This window comes from Harpia harpyja, chromosome 4 (assembly GCF_026419915.1).
Source record: "Harpia harpyja isolate bHarHar1 chromosome 4, bHarHar1 primary haplotype, whole genome shotgun sequence".
Taxonomy (NCBI): domain Eukaryota; kingdom Metazoa; phylum Chordata; class Aves; order Accipitriformes; family Accipitridae; genus Harpia; species Harpia harpyja.
Window position 1 is genome coordinate 56,954,247 of NC_068943.1, and position 27,132 is coordinate 56,981,378.

General features: G+C 39.4%; 1 protein-coding gene across 1 annotated transcript in view; it reads left to right on the top strand.

Moving 5' to 3' along the window:
- PCSK2 (proprotein convertase subtilisin/kexin type 2) overlaps positions 1–27,132 on the top strand; it is a 111,451-nt gene that overhangs the window by 48,992 nt on the left and 35,327 nt on the right. Inside the window, exons 3-6 of the mRNA XM_052784141.1 lie at positions 2,939–3,052; positions 4,753–4,861; positions 6,864–6,901; positions 25,405–25,481. Of these exons, the coding sequence (XP_052640101.1) occupies positions 2,939–3,052; positions 4,753–4,861; positions 6,864–6,901; positions 25,405–25,481 (338 nt within the window). The remainder of the gene's footprint in view (positions 1–2,938; positions 3,053–4,752; positions 4,862–6,863; positions 6,902–25,404; positions 25,482–27,132) is intronic.

The following is a 27,132-nucleotide window of genomic DNA, read 5'->3' on the forward strand; positions in this document are numbered from 1 at the left end:
TATTTTCCAATGATTTGCTAGCATTGCACATGCAGAGATGTTCTCTCGTGTATGTGTTTTTGAAACATTACTTGTGACACAATTCTTCATGCATTTGTGTTACTGATGTCACAGGGAGGCCTGCTGCTCTTTAAGAAGAAAACCATAAGATAGAAGCAGAATCATATGCGGTCCCTCTCCTGATCTAAGACTAGATATGAAAGCACAAGTTCCCAGGTCTGGAAAAACACCATTTTTCTAATGTAGATACCCAGTTGGCCAGAAGACTAGGATTCTCCCAAATCAGCTGTCTGCAGCCCTAAATGGGCAGTTCTCCACTCAAATAATTGGATTGGCATCATCCCTTTCCAAGTTTGTTCTATTGGGGATTTTTTTCTGGAATATATGGATGTTATCTGATCTTGGGATCATTGCTTTCTAGACACATTTTCTTCAGGAGAAAGGCAAGTTCTTACCTCACACTGGCTAAGATCCATATACAAGGCAACTGAATGAGGCGATTTGTAGCTTATGTGAGGAGCTACCAAGGCCTTACACAAGCCTTTCACCTCATTTCATGACAGAAATGCCTAATCTTTTCTGTATGCAATTGTATGAGTTACCATCACTTGCGAATGTGAGGAAACCCCCCTTGTTTCTGTGGTGAAAAAGAGGCCTTGGAATTTCTGACACTGTTACATCAGTGGATGTTTAACAACCTGTATGCCTTTTGTCCATGTGAAATACCCAGAAAACAGCCTACAGAGTGGTTTTAGTTCAGAGAAGGTTATACCTCCTTGAGGGGTATATTTCCTTGTCTCAGGAAATTATAATATAATGCAATAAAATCGAAAAAACAAATTATATTTTATTGTGAAGATGGAACAAATCAGACAAATGAGATGATCCTGAAGAGGGAAACCAGCCTGTGCTATTTCTGCAAATTGCTCCCCCACTTCCTCCAGGTTGTCTTAAAGAAAAGCCAGGGCTCCTCAGCATTGCTTTTTAATTAGTAGAAATCCTTTTGTACTAAATCGTAATTCAGTGCCTTAATGCAGCAGGTCCTGCAGAGCCTGCAAGCTTGCGTGGGAGCACAAATATATGAAATCTTTTTCTCTGGCATCCCTCTAAGTGAGGCTTGGCTTCTGTTCATAATTATTTTCTGTGGTGACAGCTTGGGGTTTGCAGTCGCAAGCAGGGAGGCAGGGGTGGTAACAGAGGAAGACATAATGACAGGTGATTGCTCTGTTGTCTCCATGGCATCACTGAGCCTTATTTTAGAGCTATCAAACAGTGTGCTTATACCTTTCTTTACTCTGTACAGGTACCTCAGGCCACTAAGTATACCTAGTATGGGTCCTACTTAATCACTGTCCTCTTTCCAGCTTATTTGGTATTAGGTTTTTTCTTTATTTTCAATCTGCTCTGCTTTTAATGAACCTGCACAAGTAATGGAAACACAGGTATAAATGAAAGCACCTACCAATTCAATATTTTATCATTTAGTACCTTTAGTTAAGGAGCTAGAATTCATACAAGTAAATTTTTAGAAACATTTGATGCTGCCTTTTCAGGGCATGTTGCCCCATCCTGCTCACTATGAATTGGTATTGGGTTTTCAGGGTTATAATGAAGCAATATAGCTGTGAGGAAAATAGCTTTTAGCCTCCATCAGTTAGATCCCAGTTTCATCTCAGCCTTAGGCACCTCACTGAGCACTGTCTTTTGAGGCTCCTGCTTTAATTGAGACAGAAGGACACCTCCAAGAATGACTCAACTAACCTAAGATCTGATTTAGCCTTTGGATGAATTTCTCCTCTGTTGATTTTGACTGACATTATATGAGTTACTGCAACACAGTGGTGTAACTCCTTTATATATTTTTTTAATTAAATGCTGGAACTCTTCATGCTATCTTGGTTCCAGGTGTTAGGCTAAAGAGTACAAAAAGAGTATGCCAAACTTGACAGCACTTCTGCAAGGTCTGGGAATATGTTAGCACATATTATGACTCCAATTACAACCCTTCAGTGGTCTCCTTTAGGAGTGCTCTTTTACATGGGTACAAATAAGATGATTATGGTCTGACATTTGTAATTCCTGCCTCCAAAGATATTTGTGTGTCTAACTTTTCTTATTTTCTACAGTGCTTACTTAAATGCTTTTGTGGATTTGCTGTTTATAAAGAAAAGGATGTCTAAAAAGTACAGCTACTTGTGTTTCATAACCAGTATTTTTATATCTTGCACTTTAGCCAGTGTGGTCAGTTTAGTGGCTTCTTTGCCATTTAGTTTTTCTTGCCAGTGTATTTATTTACCACTTTTTTATTGCAATGATAATCCCTGAAAGTAGATTGCTTTACAAGACGTGTTTTCGAGACCCTCAGGAGTATGATGAAAGCACACAATGCCAGATTTTTTTCTCCCAGCAAATATTTTTGGCAGGAGAGGCTATCTAATACTCTGAAAATGCGCTGGAGAAAAATCTGAAAAAGTAAAAGCGTGGTTGAGACCTGCATCCTCATTTTATCAAATGCCTGCAGCTTGGAACAGTGGCATACTGGGAATTAAATAGTTTTAGCTTCCAATAAGAACAATGTTTTGATTTTGGTGGCAATGAAGAAGTATGGCAAGAACCATGATAATAATGATGCTGGAATAGGGGCTCTTTCTTATGCAGATTGTTGGGTGTCTAAAACATGTTCAAGCTGTAGCTTTTCTCCAGATAGGACGCTTCTGGTGTCTCTCCCCCATGTAGCCATTGTATTAGTCCTGGAGCTCTCTACCTCTTTGCAAATTTTGGTTGAAATCAGTCACCGGTTTAGAAGTTGCAAATGAGTGACACAGACACAAGTAGAGTGATTTCATAATCCTTACATCTCACGAAAACAAGGCTAAAAAAATCTTTGTATATGTGATTAACAATGTTGAGCTAAAGATGTAAAAATTAACCCTTCCAGGTAAGGAAAGCCGTGCAACAGGAAGGCTTCAGCAGAAGGAAGCGAGGATATAGAGAAATCAATGACATTGACATCAACATGAATGATCCTTTATTTACAAAGCAATGGTACCTGGTAAGTTTTGAAAGAAGATCACAGTAATCATAAATAAATAACTGACATTCAAGCTATTCTGTGCTGTTGCAGTGTTTTGCAAGAGTTCTTTCCAAATATGTCACAAGAACTTGGGAATGGATCCAAGGCTCGGTCCTGTTGGTTTTAACTGTACTTCTTTTATGCTGGGAAGACCCAGCACATTTCAAGAGCTAAATTTCATTTCAGTCAACGGAAAGATCCTTAGAAGGCTTGAAAGAGAACTGTATTGGTATCCTGTGGGCATTCCTGGTGTGCTGATGTGACCCCTAAAACTGCATATGAATCATGTCTTTGAGCTGTTGCCAGGTAAAATATTGTTATAGAATTATAACAAAAAGTTCTAGTGTATTGGCTAGGAAAAGTTGAGGTTTTTCTTTTCTTATGGAGATTTGAATATTAATTGATTTTCTTCTGTCAAAAGCAGAACAGCTGAAAACTGATGAGTTTTGGCTTAAGCTAATGTCAAAAGAAATTAATATTTTGCTAAATCATTTCATTTTTAATGTGTCATATTTTATAGGGTGAAGTCTTTAGTCATAAAAGAAAAACTAAATTTTTACATTGAAGTAGCCAAAATGGTATTTTTCTATTTAAAAGGTTGATAAAGTAATTTTGGTCAGTTTTAATGTTGCAACCTATTTATGATGAAATACTTAGTAACTGCAGTAACTGCAGTACTGCCTTGTTAACTTAAGAAGGGTCTTTTTGCTTAAGAATAGTGTTTCTTATTCTCTTTCCTTTTAATCCATTTCTTATGTTTTATAAATCCATCCAATATGGCTGGTTTTTTTTCTTAAGACAAGAGTTTTCAGATGAATGAGGGCACATTAGCATGGATAGGACTTCATCCTTGATGAGATGATAAACTAAAGTGTGGATTAATTCACTTCTTTCTGGTACTTCAATTAAAATGTTGCAGTGATAAAAATAACAAAATTTTTATGAAGCTATAGATTTTTCAGATTCTAAAGTACACTAAAATGTGTTTTAAAATGAGATGTGTCTGACACAAAATTGAAAATATTTGCATCTGGAACAGCAAAAGCCATATTATTTTTCCTATGGAACTTGAAAAATTTGTGAATGAGGTTGGTGAACATAAGGAATGCCTGAAGATGCAGGGGGTTGCCTGTACTGCAGAACCATAGAATCACACGCACACACAAGGTTGGAAAGGACCCTTGAAGTTCATCTAGTGAACTTTCCTGCTTAAAGAAGGGCTAACTCGGTTATCAAAGAAATTGTTTCTGGTACTAAACCGAGTGGTCATGAGTTTCAGTAGATCCCTGCTTTCAAGAAAAAAGCATTTCCTGCTTACAAAAAAGTCCTCTGTAAAATCCATTGGTGTAACTTTTTACTGGATTGACCCACTGCCCTGACATGCTTAAGTAGAAAAGCCCTTTTTTAGGTCCAAAAGATGCAGTGTTTAACCTAATCTTATAAATCACAAAGAAGTGAATTTACCCAGGGTTCATTTTTTTTGTGTTTTGTTTTTTCTTTTTTTTTTACTGCTGCATTATTGCCATAGATATGATTATGTACAGATGTGCACTCCAAAGCAAATGGGATATATTTTGCATACCAAAGATACATGCAAAAACGTAAAGCAAAATTCAGTAGCTGTGGAAATGTGTCTGTCAAGTAAAAAAAGCTATTCTTCTTTTTCACTGATGTATTAGATTAACACTGGTCAAGCAGATGGGACTCCTGGACTTGACCTTAATGTAGCTGAAGCATGGCAGCTGGGATACACAGGGAAGGGAGTAACCATAGGAATTATGGATGATGGTAAGTGAAGACTGAGTGCTAATTTAGTATTTTTAAGTAGCTTTTTCCATGTAATCAAAGTCAAAAAAAGATTAAAAAGTAATAATGGATTGCTTGTAGTGGTGAGACTACCAGCCTCCTTAAAGACTTTGAGATCTTCAGGGAAAACGTGTTATAAAGACTTCACTAAGGATACTGAAGCATGGATATCCAAGCATTAAAAGTAGTTTGCAATTATCGCTCAGATATCTTCCAGGGCTATAAAGGCCATTAAGCCAAAGGAAAGACTCCCTTTGACTTCTGCAGGCACTGACTGGGGGAAGTAATTGCTGTGCAAAAAATACTTAAGAAAACACTCTCTGGGTTACATTATTCTCAAAGTCATACTTGACAGCTGAAATAATTAAACACTTTCATGCTGAATGTCAATAAAGACCTGCATATTAAATGTATTACTAATTTGAGGCTAAGTTCAGGGAAGATGAAGATAAAAGGTACAGTTGCAGTCACAGCTGTTCTACTCATGGGTTCCTTGCTGAAGTACAGGAATTCTGTGCAGTCTCTCAACGCTTTTCTTTGGGCTAAATTTTGAATGTTTTCCTTTTATGGTGACTGAATAATATTAAAAATAAATAAATAAAATGTCTGGATCCCCATATGTTTTCTAGGATCAACTGAGATCTGTCCTCACTTACTTCTGTTCCTCATCTGCTTACTCCTAAGACAAGGTTTTTGTGGAAGTAGGAAGATAGACTCAGACACCTGTATATTGATGAGAGATCAATCTCACGTGAAAGATGCTCTCTCGTGATGTCATGAGAAATCACAATTTCACTGATCCCACAGAGGCAGGACTAGCTTTCAGAATAGCTAGGCATGGCTGTGATGGGCGTGATGACAAACGATTTGAGCTTCAGGTCAAATAAAGCTGTTGGCCCATCAGATACAGCTTTTAGAGAAGGGAGTAATTTGCCTTATATTTACTTCCAGTAACTCTGGAAGAGAGCACCTGAATAACATGATTCTTCATTGAGACTTTTGTTGTCCACCTACCATTTGGATCAGTAAGGCTCTCCGCAGATACAACGGTCTCTTCGTGCAAATGTAGTGCTAAGTACCCTACATAATAGGAGGTAATCACTTCATCAGAATAACTACGATAATACGACATTCTCCTTGCAGTTAAAATTGAGCATATAATAGTGTGGTGGTTGGAGACATGGGGCAGAGTAATGATCAAAATGTAACATGAGATTGGTGGCCATTTCTTTGTATGTTTTAACTGGATATATAATGGGACAGGTTATCCCATCTGAGTGTAGATGTGCTGCTTCTGTTACACCATCCACTGGGATTTGTATATTTGCCATATGTAGAAAGATACCATGCATTAGAACGAGTATATTTCATACCACTGCCCTGTTACAGTCTTTAGCACACTACCAAGGTGCAGAGCCTATGCTCAGATATTTGCTGAAATTGTCTAATCCAATATTAAAAGTTCTCTTTCATACACAAAATCCAAAATGTTTGCCTTGGTGATCTCCCCAAGTTTAGTTTAGGTAATTTTCTGTCTACTTAGTTTACGATTTTCCGTGGTTAAAAATACTCATTTTTATATCCTGTATTGATCCAGTGCTTACTGATCTTGTTAGTTTTGGTATGCTTTGAGATGATAGAACTTGTATAAAGATAAATTGTGATTTAAACTAATCTTAATAAGTAAATATGATCTAGTCTACAAAACAGCTCAATAAATTTTGTCGCTGAGCTCACCTTTTCAATTGGCACCTGGTTTTTGACATAAATGATTGAAAACTCCTAGCTGGGACTGCATCAGTAATGGTACACCAGTTTAAAAGTCCACATTTAAAAACTGGAATCTCACTTCAGTCAGTTGCATTATTTGCCATGATCATTTTCTTATGGTTGCAAAGGAATCTTGTTTTGTTCTGTGATTATTAGAAAATCTTTTTTGAAGCTCTTAACCTTTGCTTTCTGTTTTGTCATTATCTTATTGCAGGAATTGATTATCTACATCCTGATCTTGCATCAAATTATGTAAGTACCTGCTGACCTTTCCTGTAAAATGTGGATTTTCTTGTTGTTGTAGTCCCTCTGCTACAAAATTTTAAATAATGAGTGGAACAACAGTACAACTGAACTGCTGATCTTACAGATGATACGTTTCACACTGAAAGAAGCAGACTAAAAATGGGACTGCCTGTGCAAGGAATGGAAAGGTGACAAGGCTCTTTGTGGAGGAATGACAGTGCTGCCTCACATTAAATAAGCTGCAGCTTGCAATATTGGATTTAGGACAGAAATGAGTAACCTGGGAATTGGCTCTAAATCCTGCTATTAAGATGCAGAATGCACCTGTCACTTGGAGGGCCACAGAGCTGTGGGCTGTGGTAAGGCATGTATTAGCCTTTGAAACCTCCAGGAACAGCTTAATTCCTTTATAACAGGTGATTTGATGCAGTACTTCAAAGCATGTGCAGGGCAAATTGTGTATTCTCAGCACACAGTGTGTCAATTGATTGTTCCTCAAACCTATCTCAGGCTTCAGACCTTTGGACTAGAGGATTTTTATCTTTCTTAATTCTTCTGGGCTCTCCTCAACCCCCCATGGACACTAGCACTCCTGTCTCCAGGCATCTACAAGGGCTCCCAGCACCCATGGACTGTGGGTTGCCTTTGTGGTACGCTGGTCTCACCCCGTGCTTGCGGCAGTCTGTTGGGCAATGGGCGTCAAGAAGCAGTGGCTCCTTGCCAGGGGGACTGCAGTGTCTCTGCTTTAGGTCTTGCTATTCTCCTGCAGTCAGTGGCTTCCTGAGGGAAGCCCAGGTTTCTTCAGCTAAGCAGTGTGGTTTAGTTTGCAATTGCAATTAAATGAAAAGAAGGAACAAAGACAATGCGAAATTTTGGTAAAAACATGAGCCATTCAGATAGAACAGCTCCAAAATGAGAAAGACAATTATTTTTACGTACTTCCAATTTGGAAAATAATAACGCGCAGGATGAAAATCTATTTGTTGTTGCAAGTAGCAAAGCACATTTGGTGGAGAATAAATGGATATAGAAGGTGTTTACTTTGGACAAGGAATTTGGAAAATAGCTGACCGCAGAGGTAAAGTGCAGGATAGCCAGTTTCACTTCTTATGAACTGATTTAATAACTTGATAGCGGCTAATTAAACCCTGTGCCCTGACTGCAAAATTCTCTCCCAAGGGAATAACTCAGTAGGATGTTCCCATAAATTGATACAAATAAAGAAGTTTGTAAAAGGCAGCCTTTTTCTTTGCAGGAATTGTCCTCTGTGTGTATGTTCTAGCATATGATCTGGGCAAAGCACACACTCTTTACTCACTTTCCAGCAGCAGGTGTGGACAAAGTATGTGGGAATATTCTGGTCCTAAAAATCATGTTTCAAATAAACAAGCAAAAGGTCTGTACACCATATCTGATACAATGTCAAATAGGAACAGTTCTGTTGTTAACAGTGAACCTAAGATCACGCCCAGAAACCAAAAATAGATTTCTCAGTAATACAATGTTTTCTCTTTTAATTCTAAAAATATTTTCCATTTGATGGATAAATATTTGTCAGGCTTAGCAGAAATGTATTGGTTTTAGAGTGGCAACAGTGAGTATTCTAGAAATTAATGGAAAATGACACAGAGAATGAGAATGCACAGACACGCTGCTAGAAATCAGAAAATAGTAGAGCAGGGGAGAAATCTGAGACTTCCGAAAATAAATATTGGGGTGAAAACTGGAGAAGAAAAGCTGTCTGGGCATGGGGACAACAAACCTTTTAATGGCAGTCACAAAAGACTTGTGAGGAGACTGATCTTGAGATGAGAATCTGAAAAGGTTTGTGTAGGAATGATTTTGTCCAAGCAAGGAGCTGTCCAGTAGTGGAGCAATGATCAGGCTGTGGAGGGACAAAAGAAGATTGTCAATGCAAAATGTAGAATTAGGCATGGCTTGTGCAGGGCAGATCAGTCGCCAAACACAGGGGAGAAAAGACTGAGGAAGACAGTCATTAAAGGAGCAGCAGAAGCCCCATCTGAAAGATCAGTCTTAAAGGAGATACCACCCCAATGCTTTCAATGCAGAAATACAAAAATATGAGCTATCACATGAAATCTGTGGTTCTAGGCTGTCACAGCACGGGGGGGGGGGGGGAAGCTTGAGTTTAAATTGTTCTTATCTCAACCCACAAGTTTTACTTTTTTTACTATTCTCCTCCCCATCCCACTTGGAGGGGGGAAGTGAGCGAGCAGATGTGTGGTGCCTAGTTGCTGGCTGGGCTTAAACCACAACAGTAGTTCATCTTTATTGCCTAAGGTTCACTTTTAATTCCATGCTGAATATACCAGAGGACGCAGGAAGGAAACATGCTGATAAATCAGCACGTTATATGCAAGGTAGCTAGTAAAAGGGTAAACTTGGTAACCAGTAAGAGGTGCTGGTACCTCCTCACACAGAGCTGGCTGCAGTTGCTGTGTCTGAGAGGTGGCTGGCTGAAGGGCAAAGTTGACTCCTGCTCCCGCTGCTAAAATCTGCCATTTCTTCCCTGGCCCGAGTACAGCACAGCAGTTGCAGGGCTTGGTTCATTTGCACTTTGCTTTTCCTCCTCTCGCTGCAAGGCTGTGTAGGCCTCCTTAAGTCCTAGGAGATCCTGCTCTGACAGCAGCTACTGTGTCTCAGAGACTGTGGGGGCCTTTTCTCCCAGTAGGTAGTAATTTGGGCATGAACTAAAGACAAGGACTTAAATTCAGCTGAAGGAAAGATCGGTTTAGATGTAAAAATGCAATGAAATGAGTCTCTTAAGGAACGAGTTGTTAACTCACTTCAGGCTGGCGTAGCAATTGCAGTGACCTTTGTATAATTCCTATACCACGTTTGGTGTTTCACGACATTTGCACTTTGGGGCAGCTTTCTCTTAAGTTATGTTGTTTATTTTTAGGAAATTAAAAGCCTACAGCTTATGTTTCTCAAGTGTGTAAATGCCTGCATACCCTGGCAATGTCTGCACATCTTGCTTGGAAAATTGGGAGCAATTAGAAAGTCTCTCAAAGGTGGTGGTTTTGGCACTTGAGCACTTTTCAAGTACAAAATCTTGGCATTAGTTACTCAGTTTAATTTGGCTTTTATGTTTTTGACTTGCTGGTTTTCTTGCTTGAATAGTTTAATGGGGGTTAGCACTTAGACAAAATAGAGGGTCAAGGAAGAGAAAGAGCTTTCTAAAGAAAAAAAAAAACAATTTGTCCTAAAAATTGCTGAACTATGACCTATCATGTAGAGTGCACTTCTATCCATATTTTTCTTTGCAGTTTCTGAGTTTTACCGCCTGAATCATCCATTTGTCTTTTTAATGCACTTTATATACATGAGAAGGAGTGTGCCTGCTCACAGGCTGGATGGACTGCTCTCCCAGCACCCCCTCCCTGCTTCCTGCAGTATAACTACTTGCTTTTCTGGGACCAGGGGGTTATGGCAAAGCTGGAATTTTCCATTCTGCACCGTGAATGCAAAGAAACTCATTGTCAAATGATCCATATTTTCTTCCAAGCCTTGGAAACCCTGCAGAGGTTCAGCCTTCAGGAAATTATTTTTTTCCCTGCGAAGAGAGCCCTTCATTATGAACTGATAATTAAAAGCTGAAGCCTAATGTACTCCATGGTTTTCTTTCAACTCAGACTGTACATACAAAGCCAGCAATTTTCAGGACTGAGTTCTCCAAGGTACAGCATCTGAGTGAGAAAAGAAAAGTGAAGTAACAAGGGCTGCATATTAGCTATGCCTAAAAAAAAAGGAGAACAGCAGCTGCAGGGGGTGTACGTTACAAATTTCAGTACATGGTTTTAAAGAAAAACCTAAGAGAGCAAATGTTGTGCCACGAACAGAAACATAAGCTGATCTGTCTCTTGTATCAGTTTGTATTGCAGTACTTTTATAGTTGGACAATGTCTGCTGGTGAAGGTGAGTGTAGTTGAGTTATCCCATTTACAGCAGCAGGGAGCTGATCATCTCATGTAAGTGGGTTTGTCCCTGATTAGCAGTAGTGAGGAAAATCAGGATCCCACCAAGAGACTCAGGCCAGGAGTAGAAAAATTGCTGGTTTCATTCGGTGTCTGAACTCTGCCTGAAGCTGAAAGCTTGTTTAAAAAAACTGGGGAGGGAGAGAGTACAAGACAAACATTTACCATGGGAAAACTGGAGGTGACTATGTGAATAGGTAACTTTTTTACAAAGTACTGTTACATGTAAAATGAGAATCATGCCGCAATTCTTAATAATAGTAATATAACATATTCAGATAAGAAAAAAAGATTTTGAAATCTGTGGAATTACACAGATGTAATGTGCACAAACAAACATGCAGTCATCCTAGCAGTGCTTCATTGCTGTCCTTCCCCTAACTTTTTCTGGTTTTTCTTCTCTGTAACATGTGTCTTTATGGTACAACCTTATGTTCTGTCTTCCAAGGTCCTTACCAGCTGTCACTCAAGCTGTACGCAGGAAAAGGTTTGCTTAGCAAAAAAGGCCATATGTAAGGAATGAGGGAAGACTTTCTGGAGTTACCCTGGGGTTAATTGAAGTTTTCTGTCATCCACCATTTCTTATTCAAATGTAAACAGCAGGTGGTCTTACCTGTCTTCTCTTTCCACTTTGGCAAAGTGTCCAAACACAAAGCAGTCTCTCTCTCACAACTTTTGGTAACTTTTCACCAGCTAAGATGATAACAGCTCCCCCTGCCTTGCTGAGAGGCAAACAGAAGCATATTTTTGGAATAATTATCTTATCACATAAGCAGTGAAATGTTCTAATTCTGTTATGAGCTGCAATTTCCATTGTTTACTATAGGAAGAAAACATCATTGAATAATCTTGACAGCCACAAAAGAAATAAGGAATAGTCCAGGCAATAAATCATACACTGCAATATATGCAGTGAAGCTTAGCAACAGCATAAAGGATCTTCTTTCTTTTAGAAAGTCTGTGTTTCCTTCCTTAGCATGAATTCTGAGTATGCCTTGGCATCCTTGCATGCTGCCCAGAGGACCGGCAAGTTGTTCTGGAGGCCATGAGCCTGATCTCAGTGATTTACCAGTATAAATCATCAGTATCTCCACTAAAATCACTGGGACCTAATTGTGGGGGTTTGTAAGTTGACTAAGCTCCATTGACATCTGTTGGACCATGCTGCTTTGACCCTGATGATCTGCCCCACAGAAATCCCAGCTGATGTAATTGCCCAAGCCCAATAGAGTTCACGTATAACTGATGGTGAGAAAAACATTGCCCTTCCAAGACCAAAAATCTGTTGGAAACCCTCTGAAGACCTTGAAAAGCTCCCAGTGTCTCCACACCGTAATTAATATCAGCCTAGGAGATCTACAGGAAACGTAAAGCCAAACCGTAGCAGAGTCAGGTTCATACTTGCCTGGTGTCAGTGAATGATGTCGGTTAGCTTTATGAGATCCGATTCCTACGGCATGATTTTCAAAAGATCCTGAGACAGTTACACTGCTGTTTCCTACTGCATTTCAAAGGGTTATTGAGCACATGCACTAGACACTTAATTTCAATAAACCTTTACTGCTAATACATCAAAGGTATTTTATGGGCAAACTGCGTGCTGGCCATTGTTGCTGGTACATATTTTTAGTGGCAATGTTGAAATAACACATTATCAAAAAATAAAGAACAGAATAATCTGTTTCAGATGTTCAACACATCACTAATTGGATTTTGGCTTGGTTGGTTTCATATTTTTTTGGTGTTGCTTTGGAGTTGGGTTTTTTGCTAGTAGGTTTTCTGAAATAAACACTAGCATAATTAAAAATTATCAACCAAAACCTGGGATAAATTCACAGTAGCTTCTACTAACACTGAAAATTCAGTAAGCACACTGTTTGATGGATGCTGTTAAAGCAGACTGTGGCAGAAATTTCATCAAGAAATTTTTGAGACAAAATTAAACCTCTCTTTTGCCAGGATAGAAAGATGGATGAAGTGTTTAAATGCCAGGCTGACTGATGCCTTAGCAACTGAAAGTGATGGCCTTCTGTTGGGCTGTTTATGCTGCTCAGGTGGCTTCTGGCAGCTAAGGGGCTGGTGTTAGCATTTAGAAGATGATCATTCAGGACATGCAAGACAATGAAGTTTCACTGGAATAAATTAGAGGTTACTGGGAAGAGAATGAAGTTCTCTGTTTCAGAGTTGTCAATTTTTTTCTGTTATTCTGTGCTGATCCTGATCTGGGCTCATCTCTCTGTTCTGTGCAGTCTGGTTTTTTTCTCTGAACATATGAAAGGCTGAAAAAGAGATGATGCCTTCTCTGATAAGGTCTGCCAGCCAAATAAGGTTCTCTGTGTACTTGGAAGGGTGTTCTGGGTTTGTCACATGCAGAAAAAAACATAATGGGTCCTGCAAACAGTCCTCCACTGCTCCCAACAGTAACTGTTTTGGCAGGTACATGTCACAGTGGTGCTCGTGTACTGAAGTCTAAATAAGATGACTGTACAGTTCCTCTCCTCTGCCTTATAGCTACTTAATATGAGCACTGCTTATGAGAGAGAGAAGCCATGGTGCTATGGATTTTAAAAGGAAATGTCAGTATCTTCTTACTTCATGAAAGATAAAACTGTTTTGTAATCATAGATGTTATCCCAGCCTTCTAGCTTTCAACTCAATTAAAAAGATGGAACAGCAAAAAGAATTTGAAGACTGTTTCTCCTCTGGATTATTTCGTATAGCCAGAGGGCATAGAAAGAGCCTTTTTCTGCAAAGGAGGCTGCAACTTGTGAAGGAGGTGTGATTGCCTTAAGGAGAGATGATTTGTGTCACATACAGAGCTGTGTTTGCAGCTGAAAACTGGATTTCTCACACTGAAAGATAGTATGCTAACTGCTTTGCTAAAGCCCATTGGAAGAGATCTGGACCCTGAATGCTTGGCAAGTTCTGGGGCTTGATGCTTAACACCATCTGTATAGCTGGAGTTGGCATTGCTCCGCTGATGTTGGCCTCTTCAGGGGGATGCACTGATTTATACTGGCTATAAAATACCCTCAAAGTACAATTCCTTTAGAATCAGAAAGATACTAACGTATTGTAGTTGCATTTGCCTGCGATTATTTTCAGAGCAATGAATGCTGCAAAAAGTTTCCAGCTTTATTCTATATTTGAACCACCTGAGAGGGATAATCTTCCAAGTTAAATGCATGCCTGGTGTGCAAGCAATGTGAGATGGTGCCAGAGACTTGCTTTGCAAGCTGAAGACCATGCATTGTCCGCAGAGTTTTTCTCTATAATCAATGTACTTAATTAATCAGCTGCACACTGAGAAAGTGCAAGGTGGCTAATTGCTTTAATCATTAAGCAGTGGTATTAATTTTCACTTAAGACATCATCTGTGGAAAGTAAATTAAGTTGAAATGAGAAATGCACAGGGGTGGAAGAGAGCAGATAAGGACATTTCTGCATCAGTTCTGGCTGGCGCTTTTGAAATTGGCTTGTGCCTCTCTCCAGGGTTCTCCAAGTAAATTTTTTTGAAATGTTTTCTTCTTTTATTTGGGCAAGAAAAGTAGAGGAAAGATGTTAGGCCTCATTGTTTGCCATGGAGGGACCTCGTATTGCTTTGTTTTGTTTTTTTATTACCTCCCTTTCTGTAGACCAATTAGCTTTTGGAACTGGCCCGAAATCTTCTACTAGAACAATATTTTTGCTAGTAAAGATGAGTGTTTTATAAAATCAAAGTGTCCATGGGAAAATAAAAGTGAAATATTTTTATTTTGGATCAGTTCAACCTAGTTTTAAATATTTGACTTCTAGAACACGCTGAATTAAACCAGCAGCAACAAACTTCCACTCTGGTGCATAGTCCACTTGGGACAACAGGGTCGGATACACAGTCCCCTGGAGGCAGTGCACGCCATGTAATTTTAAAACCAAGTTCAACAAAATGAAATAAAGAGCTGCTGTTTCCTCAAAATGGAAATACCACATTGTGGGTCAAAAAAGGCAAAAACATTTTTGAAGATTTTTCCATTTGGAAGCTGTGTTTAATTTTCTGTTTTTCAAAGAATAGTTATTTTAACTGCTCATACTGTTTAAGACACTAACCAGTGTTGAAATCCCTCAACGGCCGTCAGCATTGAAATGGAACTTAATTAAAATTCATGCAATAGTTACAGTTTGGCTACCAAGGTATCACCAGGGAACTCTGAATTACATGGTGCATGTGGGGAACGCTAGTCCCTCACAAAGCTTCATCAAAATTTGATAGGTGTTAGGGAGAGACTTTCAGGCCCAGTGATGATTTTGGCAAGGAAAGTCTCAAACCCACTATTAGCTAGTGGGCATGCAACTGGTTTCAAAAGGAGAGTTTTGGCCAAGCCCTTTGGATAAGCCAAACTTGCAGAAGAGGAGAGCAGTGAGACATGAGGAGTCCACTTTCTTCTGCAAAACCGTAATAGACTAAATACAGTAGATAAAGATGCAGATGATCTCCAATACTTTAAACACCTCTTCTTCACTGTGCCTGTAAAATAACTTGGTTCATTTGAAATTAATTAAATTTTTTTCTGTCCTGGCACTTCATCTTGACATGGTTGGTTGCTTTGCATTGTTTGATTTTAGTTGTATGCGCTTATGTTCTCCATATTAATATTTTTCTTCTCAGTAGCTATGTAGGTGGTTAAGATATTTTTAAACGCCTGCCCTATTTCAGATTGCTTTGATTTAAATATAATGTTCTTCACTTCTGTTGCATTCCCAACAGAAGCAATAAGCATAATGAACATCTCTTACAGGGGAGCGGAATAGCAATGTACAATGTTTAATAAAATGTTGGCCTCACTGAAGTCACTGGTAGTTTTTCCATTAAGTTCAGAGCAATCAGAAATTTGGCAGATTATATAAATAACAGGTTGGTAATGTTTTTTCTACTGTGTATTTCATTTTTTTAAATCATCACAGTAAGAGACATAGGCTTCCTAGCTTCAACTGGGCAAGTAATGATACGAAGAGCTGTGGAAACATGAGTGCCCGGGATAAGATGTTTTACTGTAGAACAGGAGCTTGTATTTGATGAAACTTCGGCCACTTCCAGTGCTGTGTAGCTGTTGCTTGGTGAAAGTTAAATGGATATGGTAGCGCATCTCCCAGTTACATGTTCTCTGTGCTGTCCTTAACTCATAAGCTTTGATGTAGATTGGGGATCGCTGGAAATGTTCTGCAGACAGGTTGTGGTCAGGATTTTATTGAAGGAGGTGAATCTCTCTTTGAATATGTACGAAGGAGAGCACAAAGGCTGTGCTGTGTTCAAGGACTTCATAACTTCAATGCTAGCACATGCTTTTTAGTATTACTTCTTGTGAGAAACTAAATCACTTTAATTCAGTGGCACTTAACTCAGTTGCAGAGTTAGTCAACAGTGATACCATGTCTGGCTGATGTAATTGTGAATCTTTCTTTCAGTCAGCTAATGATGTCTAGGGCATTTCTTAAATTTACCCATCCAGTAAATTACTGTGAAAATATTAGCTGTGATCAAATATACTAATCTTTAAGAGAAGAACCTGGAATGATCACGTACTATGTAAAAGCATAAACCCTTGCAAAATGTAGTGTGTGGATGAGAATGTCTGTTCTGAAGATTGTACTTTCTCTCCCTGAAATTTTGGATTTGGCTGTCCATTGGTTTTGCTGATTCCACGCGGAACACACAATGCAAATTTTTTAATTAATGCAAAAGTGTATAAATTGGTCCATTAAAATCTCTGAGAACCCAGCATGTCTTGACAGATTAATCATTAATACTGCCCTGGGATGCTCTCAAACTATGCTAACGAGGTCAGCATGCAACTGGAATAAAACAGAATAGATCTTCACGACCTTTTAACTCTAAGGCATGTAAATCAACCTGTGTTTGCTTTTTGTGACACAAGAAATGTAGATAATAGTTTGCATTGTGTTTTTTCAGTCTCTGCTCTGAAATATTCACCTCCTTTTGATTCACCTACAATGTCACTTTTATGTGTCCATTCATCATCTTCCACATTCATGTAATTTAGGTGAAACACCAGTTGAGCAGTTGTTAACGGTTTCTTCTCTTGTCAGCTGAGAAACCTTTCAAGAAGGCAAATACCCAACCACTCTTCTGTCTCATCTGTTCTTACTTTCAGTTCCTCTGTATCACCAGAATAGCTCTCCCTGTCCTCCCCTCTCCATAACCAACACGGACCAGGCTGGTCTGTTGTAGCTAGCTCCCCAAACCATCTAAGCCTCTTTGATTTCCCTCTTTGCAAAGCCGCAGTTTGCCAGTTTTGTAACAATAGATTGGTGTAACCTGTTAAAGTGGTCATCCTTAATATCCCGCAAGTTTCTTTTAGAAGTGCCATTATAACTACATGTCCAGCATTCCTGCACTTTGCTGTGAGCATTGCTGATAATTGATCAGTTCTTAACGACTCTGACTGCGATGCCTTTGCAGTCACGGAGAGTGATGTGGGTGCCAACACCTGCTAGCCACGCACAGCAGCAGGGAAGTGGCTGCTCTTTGCCCAGACCATGTCATGCGAAATGACTGGATTCAAATGACTGCTGAGTTTGTACAGCAAACTATGAGCTATAGGTTTTCTTAGACTGATGGAAAAAATTGTCCCTTATCCACCACATGCCACGTGAGACCTTTATGCTGGGTGTGATCTGAATCCTGCGTGCTGTGTTTGGTGGGAGAGTCCGTAGCAGATTTTGATAGACTTTGGATCAGGCTTAGTGAGGGGAGTAAGAGGGCTTAGCTCCCCTTCTCTTCCAGCTCATCCATCCAAGAGGCTGTAAGCACTGGCTGCCATCAAAATGCTACAAACACAACCTTTACTGCAGCTCAGCACCCAACACATATTTGATGTACTGACAAAGTTGTCAGTTATTTCTTACAGGAATATAACTAAGAATAATGGACCTGAACCTCATTTCTCTGCTGCCAGCTTTATACCCCTATTACTTTCTCAACTTTGGTAGGTCACACTAATACATAATCAAAGTATCTGAGGGGGAAAAAAAATCCATGTATTGGAAAGGGAATGTGGGCCAGGTTTTTAATAAAATGGAACACTAAAGCTAGATGAAATGTGTGTTCATAGTGTTTTTCAGTAAAAGTCATTGCACAATTTGTATTTTCTATTATGATAAAATAATCCAATGGCTCATATATCTCTAGCCACTCAGATGCCAGTTTTTTTCTCCCCTCCTGCCTCACCCTCCCTGCTCCAAATTAAAGAAATGAAGGAGTTCATTCCATAGTCTGAAGCTTTAAAGCTTTAAATTTCCTACTTGCCCTGAAAATCTTTAACAGTAACTAGTTGCTTAATTTATTTTTATTTTACTAATATAATTTTCTTAGCAATATGCCTCCCTGTGAACATTCAGTACCCCCTCAGTATGTTGTAGGCATAGCTTAAAGATTCTTGTGCACCCCCTCTGAAAATTAATGAATGTTTGGCTGAGCAGAAATAGGTTTCATTTTTTTTTGTAGGTTAACTGCTTTTGCCTTCAGAGCTCTGGTTTGAAGTAATTAACAACTGGTGATGTGCTTCATGTTTCCTCCACATCAACCTGAAAATTGTGATGCAGGCTAAGAATGCCAAGAGGTGAATTGTGAAGCAGCCTCTTTATTATAAGCACAAGTGCATTTGGTTGCTTGCTTTTTCACAGTCTCATGCCTGCCTCAATTTCTTACGCTTTTTCCTATGTCAGGTGAAGATGCAGGGGAGAAGAAATGGAGGATATTTCAATAAGCTAGTTTTATTTATAAAACTTTGTTAGGGGAAAAAAAATAATTCTCCACTTCTTAAAAATTCTGCCCAGCCTAAATTTTCTCTGAGCCAAGCATTAGCAAACAGCTGCAGAGAGTTAGATGGCGTTTAGCTGGATGCATTTGAACTTTCATTTTGTTTCCTGGGAAAACATTCAACAGTCTTGGTACCTAAGAATGGAATTGATAGTTTTTTCTGTTCTTTGAAGCTTGAAAAAGTTTGTGCTTTTTTTTTTTTTTTTTTTTTTTTTTTTATGTATACCTGTGTGGTATACATCGCTGCTGTACTGCCCAGGTGCTTTATCCCCATGTGAAACAGAAGAGATTGTTTAGCCACCGCCTTTGTTTTTGAAGATGCTCACATGCTGAAAAGCACCAGCCAGCAATGTAACTCATGGTGGTTTTCTGATTTTGTCTGCAGGGGAAGTAGGAAGGAAGTTAGTGGGGAAAGAGGTAAAATAAGAGGTTGTGTGACATTGTAGTGCCAAGTGGTATGTAGAGAGAATCATCAGTTACTTGACAAAGGAAATCTGTTTAACGTAGAAAAACACAATGTAAGATGATCTTAGTGAGGCTATTTTTGTTCATAAATGTAACTTTAAAAATAATGTTACCTTAATGAAGATAAATATAAATGTTAACATGAGACTCCATGTTTTTTTCGGCTGCATTTTTTTTGTTTGTTTTTAAACCTAAAACTAGTTTTTCTTGATGCTTGATGAGTGTTGAGGAAATTGAAGTAAGAGCTTTTTCAGTAATAACTACAAAATGAAATCACCATTGCAGTGTGCTCTATGCTTGCTCATTCTGTAGCCAAGCAGGTCCTCTAGTGAATACCTGAAACTGGAATACCAGGAGGACCTATGGGCACCTCAGGTATTATTCAGGACCCAGCACACTTCTCTGCTCTATCCATTTCAAATGATGCTCTGATGTATTATTTGGTGACTGTTTTGAAGAGGAGGATGGCAGAAAAGTGTGCTGCTGTCTTATTCATTTTTCAAGATCTGGCTGGTGTTGTCTGGCTGAGTATTTTTACTTTTATAATGTACCTATAAGAACTGGGTAAAAGGCTTACGTTTCTGGAAGGAGATGACAGTATTCACTGGCAGTGAATTTGCTCTTTAAAGTTAATATTTTTGAACGCAGCCCATTACTTTGTGGATATATTCTTGGTGTTGACAATGTCTTGAACGCAGCTCTGAATTTGCTGGATAGTAGTGTAGGGCATGTAAATTAGTTCACGTAGAGGCAGAGCTGTTTAAGAAGTTGCAGGGTTTTTTCATTTCCATTTTAAAAAAAAACAACACACAAACCAAAACAAAATACAACAGCGTGCTTCCCATGGCAGAGGGGAGAAGGCTTACTGTATGACAACTGACTTAGCAACAGTGCCTCTTTTTCATTAATGACCTTTAAGCCTTATGGCACCTCTCCCAGGCAAAATATCATGTTGCCTCCTTTTTTGCCTCCTGGTGAGCATATTCCATTTTCTTAAGCTTGTGTGTACAAAACTGAATTTCATTTTTCCACCACATGACATTCGGTGTTATTTTAGTACAGTTTCTGCAAGATGTTATATGTTGTAATTTGAGCTCAGGGGTTTGCTCGCTCTTTGGATCAGTAAAGAAATCAAACAAGCAAAAGGTATCTTTCTGCCGCAGATCTCTCAGGATTTGCAGTTGCCTGAAGGTGGTAAGACCAGATGCCACCTGTGTTAAAAATGTTTCTCTTCTTTTAAAAGATAACAAATCTCTGGGCTAAGTTCACCAGTGCTTTAACGTCACGAATAGAATCAGGCTGTGACCAGTGGAACATATGTCTTTAATTGTTTGTCTTCTGGACTAGCATGTGAGCATAGGCATGTTTCTTGAGTTACGGAGAAAAGGAGAAGTATATGTGAATTGGACTTCAGAGGCTTGCTGCATTATTCAAGGTACATAATTTTATTACAGATCTGAGCAATACATGGGACAAGTGATTTATTGTTATTGTCATATTTTACATAATGAATGGTTTACACAGAAGATTTTACTGCATGTATTTTTAAAAGTACAGGGCAATTCTTTGGAAAATGCCAGTCTAAGCTTATTTTTAAGGAAAGCAGAATTTTATACACAGGCAAAAGTAACCTGTGTCGTGGCATGCAAGCCATTACTTAATAAATGATTGAAAGAATCTCATCATCTGATCCAGTACTCTTCTGTTAGCATCTTATTTGGGGTAGAGCTAGAAGGCAAAAATAGAGATATGCCTTAAAATAAAATACCATTCCTCTCTGTAATAGCATTTTTATTATATAATAGATATTATCTATAAGTAATTGTGTATAAATGGTGACTGATAAACATCAGGTGCAAATTGCTTTGCAACAATGAACTAGTTTTGATTGAACACGAGGGGTAGAATTAATCTCATTCTAACACTGTATGCCTAATGACTAGTCTAAGGCTAGACTGCAATCTATGATCAGTGCCGAAGATTGGTGGCTTGAGTTGCTCCATGGAGAAAAAGACCAGGAAACTACCTTAGATATTGAAACCCAAATATTAGACACTTCAAGTCCAAGAGAAGTAACTACCAGTAGACTAGTTTGGCATTAAAACTGGAAAGTGAATCACCTGAATTGAAAAGCAAATTGTTTTCATTTCAGTGTGCTGTTGCAAGTCCTCATCTGCACTGGTTTTGGTTGCCACTTCCCAGGTTCCTACCCTGATTAAATCTCCACGTTAGCAATAAATTCCCTCTTGGTGCCTGCTGGGGAGTCCAGCCTGTGGAGGAGGATGGCAGACCACAAATTATAATATTCACTTCCCAAAACACAAGATTAAATATTTTAGGTATCTACCAAAGCAGTTCCCTTTTTGGTCCAGTGTTGAAACAGATTTAATTTGTCGCTGGTTTATGCTTTAAAAAAAAAACCCAAAACCTCAAAAAAGCTGAGGCTTAGGTATTTGGGGATTTGATCTTTAAATTAGGAACTTGAAGCAGTCAGTTGGTACTTATCGCTGCTGTTTCGTTACCCATTTCACTGCTTCCATAGTGTGGGTGGAGTATTCCTTCACGAAGCTGAAACTCGCTGTCTTTTCTCAAAGAAATGAAGATAAACTGTGCATTCAGCAGTTGTTTTCTTTCCAAGAATTCTTCTTAATTTTGCACTTTGTGGATGGTTCCTGCTACATTAGATGTCTTTTTCCTTTGGGTGCAGTGATCCAAAATCAACAGAATAAGAGCTACAGGATGTGGAAGAGTGCTGCACAACTTTGTTTATAGCCTGCCTAAAGCAACCTTTCAATAAGCAGGCATTCAGTTACATGGGACGTACAGCAGAGCTGCGGTCTGCTGTAGGGTGGCTGAATCATTCATGCTGGAATCCCTTTGCCTATCACTACTCTGGACAAGAATGGTACATCTGCACAGCTAGAAGGGCTTTTCCATCCATAATTCTTTGCACAAGGGAATTCTAGAGTCAAGAGCGGTTGACACCTTCCATGAGGTGCTTGCATGTCTGATCATGTCCTGAAAAATCAGCCTCACCAGACCCCCTTTGAGCTTAGGGTCTATGTAAGTAGGATTGCATTTCTTCCAGATAGGGAAAAAAAACACAGCTAACCCATGACTGAGTTTAAATTCTCATCTGTACAGTATTTTTAGAGTGAAAACAGAAGTTCTGACTGAATAAGAAGTTGGCAATATATTGAACTAATTACATTTAGTACTGAGTTAGACCATACCGTGGCAGTACACTCCCCCCCCCATCCCGCCAGCAGGAAACAAAACTTCTCCAGGCAGGGAGAAGGGGAAGGAAACCCTGGAGGCCGCAGGTTGAAATTTGAACTGGCCAATCGAGATGCACCAGGTACACTGAGGTGACCCTCCTGGCCAATAGGCATTAAATGACCACTGGTCAGATTCAACAGGGGTGTAAACGGGGTCCCGCCGGAGGACACGTTGGAATCAGTCCTCCTCGGAGCAGCGGGTCTGCCGTCGGGGACTCCTCCTTGGGTCGGGGCACCGCCCGAGGTAACTCCTCAAGGGAGGGAGCCCTCAGCTTTTAGGTGAGTGATACGCGCGTTTTGGAGCCATCACTTTAAATCTTGGGGATTCTTAAGTCGGCCATGTAGTATTAATTCCCTTTACATCATTGAGCCTGTGGTTTTATAAAATGTTACCGGACTTCTAACTAACTTTTACTGAAGAATAAATCTGAGTTTTAACACCTATTGGATTTGGTTAGTTGTGCATCCGTAACACATACCTACCTGAAAGAAACGATCTGAAATCACTGGAACTAAGCTTAGTTATTTGCAGTCTGCATAGTTTCCAGGCCATGTCTAGTCCAAGGCAGTAGTGTAAGAAAGTTTCTTTAATTTGTGATTGCAAAGCATTTCTCTCCAAAGCTTGCCAAGCTAGAGTCTGTGACAGAGTAGGGTTTAACTGCTAATTAAATTACTCGGAGTGAGTCATCATTTCTGTTTTGACTTTACCATAGGATGTGGTTCTCCAGCTTGTCCTGCTAGGACTAGATACTGCACTCGTTAATAAAGAACAGGACTGGATCTTCTGTTCACGAGCTAATTTCTTTAAACCTGTCCCCTTGCACAAATCCTTGTCACAGCTCCCTTGGACGCTGCAGAATCCAAACTTCCTCTGTTGCATTAAGATGGGATGTCTGGGCTACATGGCTTTAGCCAGGCACACTGGGTGAGGCCCAGAGTCTTCTAGCTCAGGATCCTGCCCCCAACAGCAGCCAGTAGTGGATGCTTGGGGAGCGGTATGGTCACTAAGTCAGAGACTGTGTGATATCTACCTCATTATGGCCGCCCAGCTTGTAGTGTAGCATTCACTGTTTTATGGACTGTTGGAGAAGGAGGAAGCATAGCGTCTAATACCCGTTCCAGATTTATCTTCCATTAATTTGTCTAACCACTTTTTGATTTCATTCAGGCTTTTAACCTCTGTATTGCTGCGGGGCAATAGATTTTGTAACTCATTACATGTTTTGTGGATAAGTACTTCTTGTTTTCTACTGCTTCTAAATCTTCCCTCTGGTAATTTCTATGGATTCCCACTAGTTCTTGTTATTATGAGCAGTAGTAAATAATAACTCCTTGTCCACCTTCTCTGTGCTCCTCATGATTTGTAGACCACTGTCAAATTCCCCCTCTTCCCCTGGCTGAAAAGTCGTGTTCTACTTACTCTTAGCTCATACAGATCTATGCCATTCAAAGTGCTATATAAGCAGTTGTGGTAATTAAAAGAGGTAAATTAAACATACATCTGGGCACAGAGACTTAGAGGCACTGTAAAGTTGTGGCTATAGCTGACATTATTGGAAGACATCTTCAGACTGAAAATCAGGGCCTTAGTTTAGAGATATGGAGATCAATAAGGATGCTCACAAAGGGATTCAGCTATGTCTGAGCTGGAGAACAGCATCAAGCCGCGTGATAGGCATTCTGCAAATCTCTGTTCCATTCAAATGCTGCAAAATATTTATCATCCATGCTGAATATAAGCAACCAGGCTTTCTGAAATGATGACTCAAAAAAGTCACTGTACAGTAACTTGAAAGATACTTAGTTTTACCCTCCAAGGATCAAGGACAGTGTTGTCCCTGTTTTATTCTGGCACAATTTTTTGGGAGTTAGGAGTTTTGAATCCAAAACCCAAAGACTTTGGTGCTACTAATGGACTGTCTATTCCTGTACCCCAGGAACTGAGAATCTGCTGAAGGGAAATGTTTTTAGGAGCAAAGCTATTCATACATGAGTCTCAAATTATCTTCAATAGCATGCTCAGCCAAATCTTAAAAAGAATGCAAGTACACATTAATTAAGAATTAACATAATTCTGTTCCTTGAGTATGGTGTTTATTAAAATATAAACTGTGAACATACACTTGAGAGGACGCTTCTAAATATTTTTAAAAGCTTAATTTTCAGTCACCCTTTATTTTTTCATTAAGAGAGAAGAAAGAAGATGGCACTTGACTTTCTAAAACTTTCCATTTGCTTCTCAGATACAGCATCAAAAAGTTGCTGAGTGCCCTTAACTGCTGATAGGGCAAAATCAGGAATGATTTAGATTTATATGAAAAGCAGAGACATGGGATGACACTTTCAAAAGCGCCTGAAAGCCACAGTTGTGAAGCTGTTCAGACATCTAAAGGACCAAGAAAATATGCAAAGGGATTTTTAGGCATATGTGCTGACCATTAATGTTTTCACATTTGAATTTTGAGAAATTTACATTCTTAGGCATTGAAATGCTTTTAGAAATCTGACTGTTGTGGTACCACAAATGAGTTTTTAAAAAATAATTCAATGATGGAAGACCCAAGTGTCTGGTCACTTCCACCAGTTTGGAAAATAGGATTTAACCTTTGTCCTGCCATACCAAGTAGTGTAACACCTAAATACTCTTCTAAGTGTTGATGAACAGTCCCTCAGTAATAACCTGAGCTCTCACACCACCTCACAATTAGCCACACTGTTTGGAAATACTAATGGTCCACAGGAGGCTTTGCATTCCAGAAAGCATGTTTCCCCAGGCTTGCTGGTGTGGGAAATGGCACAGCACAACAGGGACCAGTTTGTGTCCAGATGCATCTCGCAGAATGAAGAGGACAAAGTTTGCTAATTATTCTCGGCTCCCCCTTCAATTTGTGTTCCACTCTACCCTGCATATCTGTTTTTCTGCTGGCTTACTGAACTTCTTGTGTTTTGCAGAATGCCAAAGCCAGCTACGACTTCAGCAGTAATGATCCCTACCCCTACCCCCGCTATACAGATGACTGGTTTAACAGGTAAATGGATTTTGATCAACCTGCTCTTCACTTTGTTTTGCTTAAGAAATTATAAGCATTTGCTGGTATTTGTGGAGTGCCTGTTTTCTGCTAAATTCAATGGTTGCCAAAACAGAAGCTGCAGTCTCACTACTGTTTGAAAATTAGAGGTTACTTATGACTTCATTTTTTTTACGTAACCTCTAAATAGCACTGAACAACCATTTTGTAGTTCATGAATGAAGTTGCTGCTTCAGAAATGTATATATATTTAGATTGTTTGAATGGGTGATAGCCACATACCTTTTTCTGTCAGCTATCCTAGGACATTACGGTAACCCAAATCTGTATAGACTGGTTTCCCATCTACTGTGTCTGAGGTAGTATCACTGCTAGCTAGTTTTAAAGGGAGTCAGCTGGAGACAGAAAAAGGCTTTGCAGGGGAAAAGTCTTTTCATCTGGTTGTAGACTAAGAAGGCAGAAAAGCAGCAAGGTGTAGAATGACCAGTTTAAAAAATTAAATCTTACATTAGGTTCTGAATCATCTGTCTTTTCACCTTGATTTAAGGACAGTGTACATGGGTAGCATTTCAGGGCTGATTCTGGGATATTTCTAGCTGCTGGAGGAATTACAGTCCACATACACCGACCAGGAACCTGTTCTATTGTGTTTATAAACCTGGAATCAACAGTGCAGCTGTGCTTGTTGTGTTATTTCTTCTGAACACATCATGATTGCCCATCCTCCTTCAGTATGTTCTGAACTTAGCCGGCTTACAGCAGGAGAAGGTTTGGTCCTCAGGGTATGGTATAAATAAGAATGGCCCAAAAGAAAAGGCTTCATATTTTAGAAAGTGTGACCTTTTTTGTTTCCCTAAACTAATTTTTTCTTAAAATGGAACAGAAACACATTTTGACAGTTTTTTAAAAAACACGTGTGCCCTGAGTTCTGCATCTGTCCCATGAAAAAGCCCTTTCTGTCAGGTTCCTAGCAAGATATTAATGTAGTCAAGGGTGCAGAGTCCAAGGCACATCTATAATGTGTGTTTATTACCTGGTAGTCTCAGCATCCAGAATCTCTGGCTCTGCAGCATACTCCCCAGGGTCTCAGGCAGGTTCTGGCTTGGATTTGCAAAAATTGTTTCAGGTTATTTTCAAGGAAATTTCCAAATGTCTTCTAGATGTAAATGTAATTGGCGTTGCCAGCATTTACATAGCAGCACCACTGAGGATCTGAAAACTCTTAAAGGTTTCAGGGCTCAGTCTCAGTGCTTGCTTATCAAAAAATATTTCAGGCCTATTTGATGTGGTTCTCATCTCCAACTCAGTATGGCTGCATTGATGGCCTCTGAGTTTTGTATGCGGTTTTTTTGTTTTTGTTTCTAAAGAAATCAATTTTAGTTCTGTCAGAGTGACACAACAAAGAAGTGGAGCAGCTGTGCTTCCACCTCAGGCACAGGCTTCCTGGAATGGATCAAACAGATTTAGGAGCTGTGATGTCCTCCTTTGTAGTCCTGCCATTTTTCAGCCAAAGCAAAATGCCAATGAGATTTCTCCTTCATTTCAGGAAAGGACATCTGATACTTTTAAACTAGTATGAATCCAATTACTGAATGGAAAGTTGGAGAAAGACTAGGGCTCTAATTTGTGAATCATAAATCACAGAATGGTT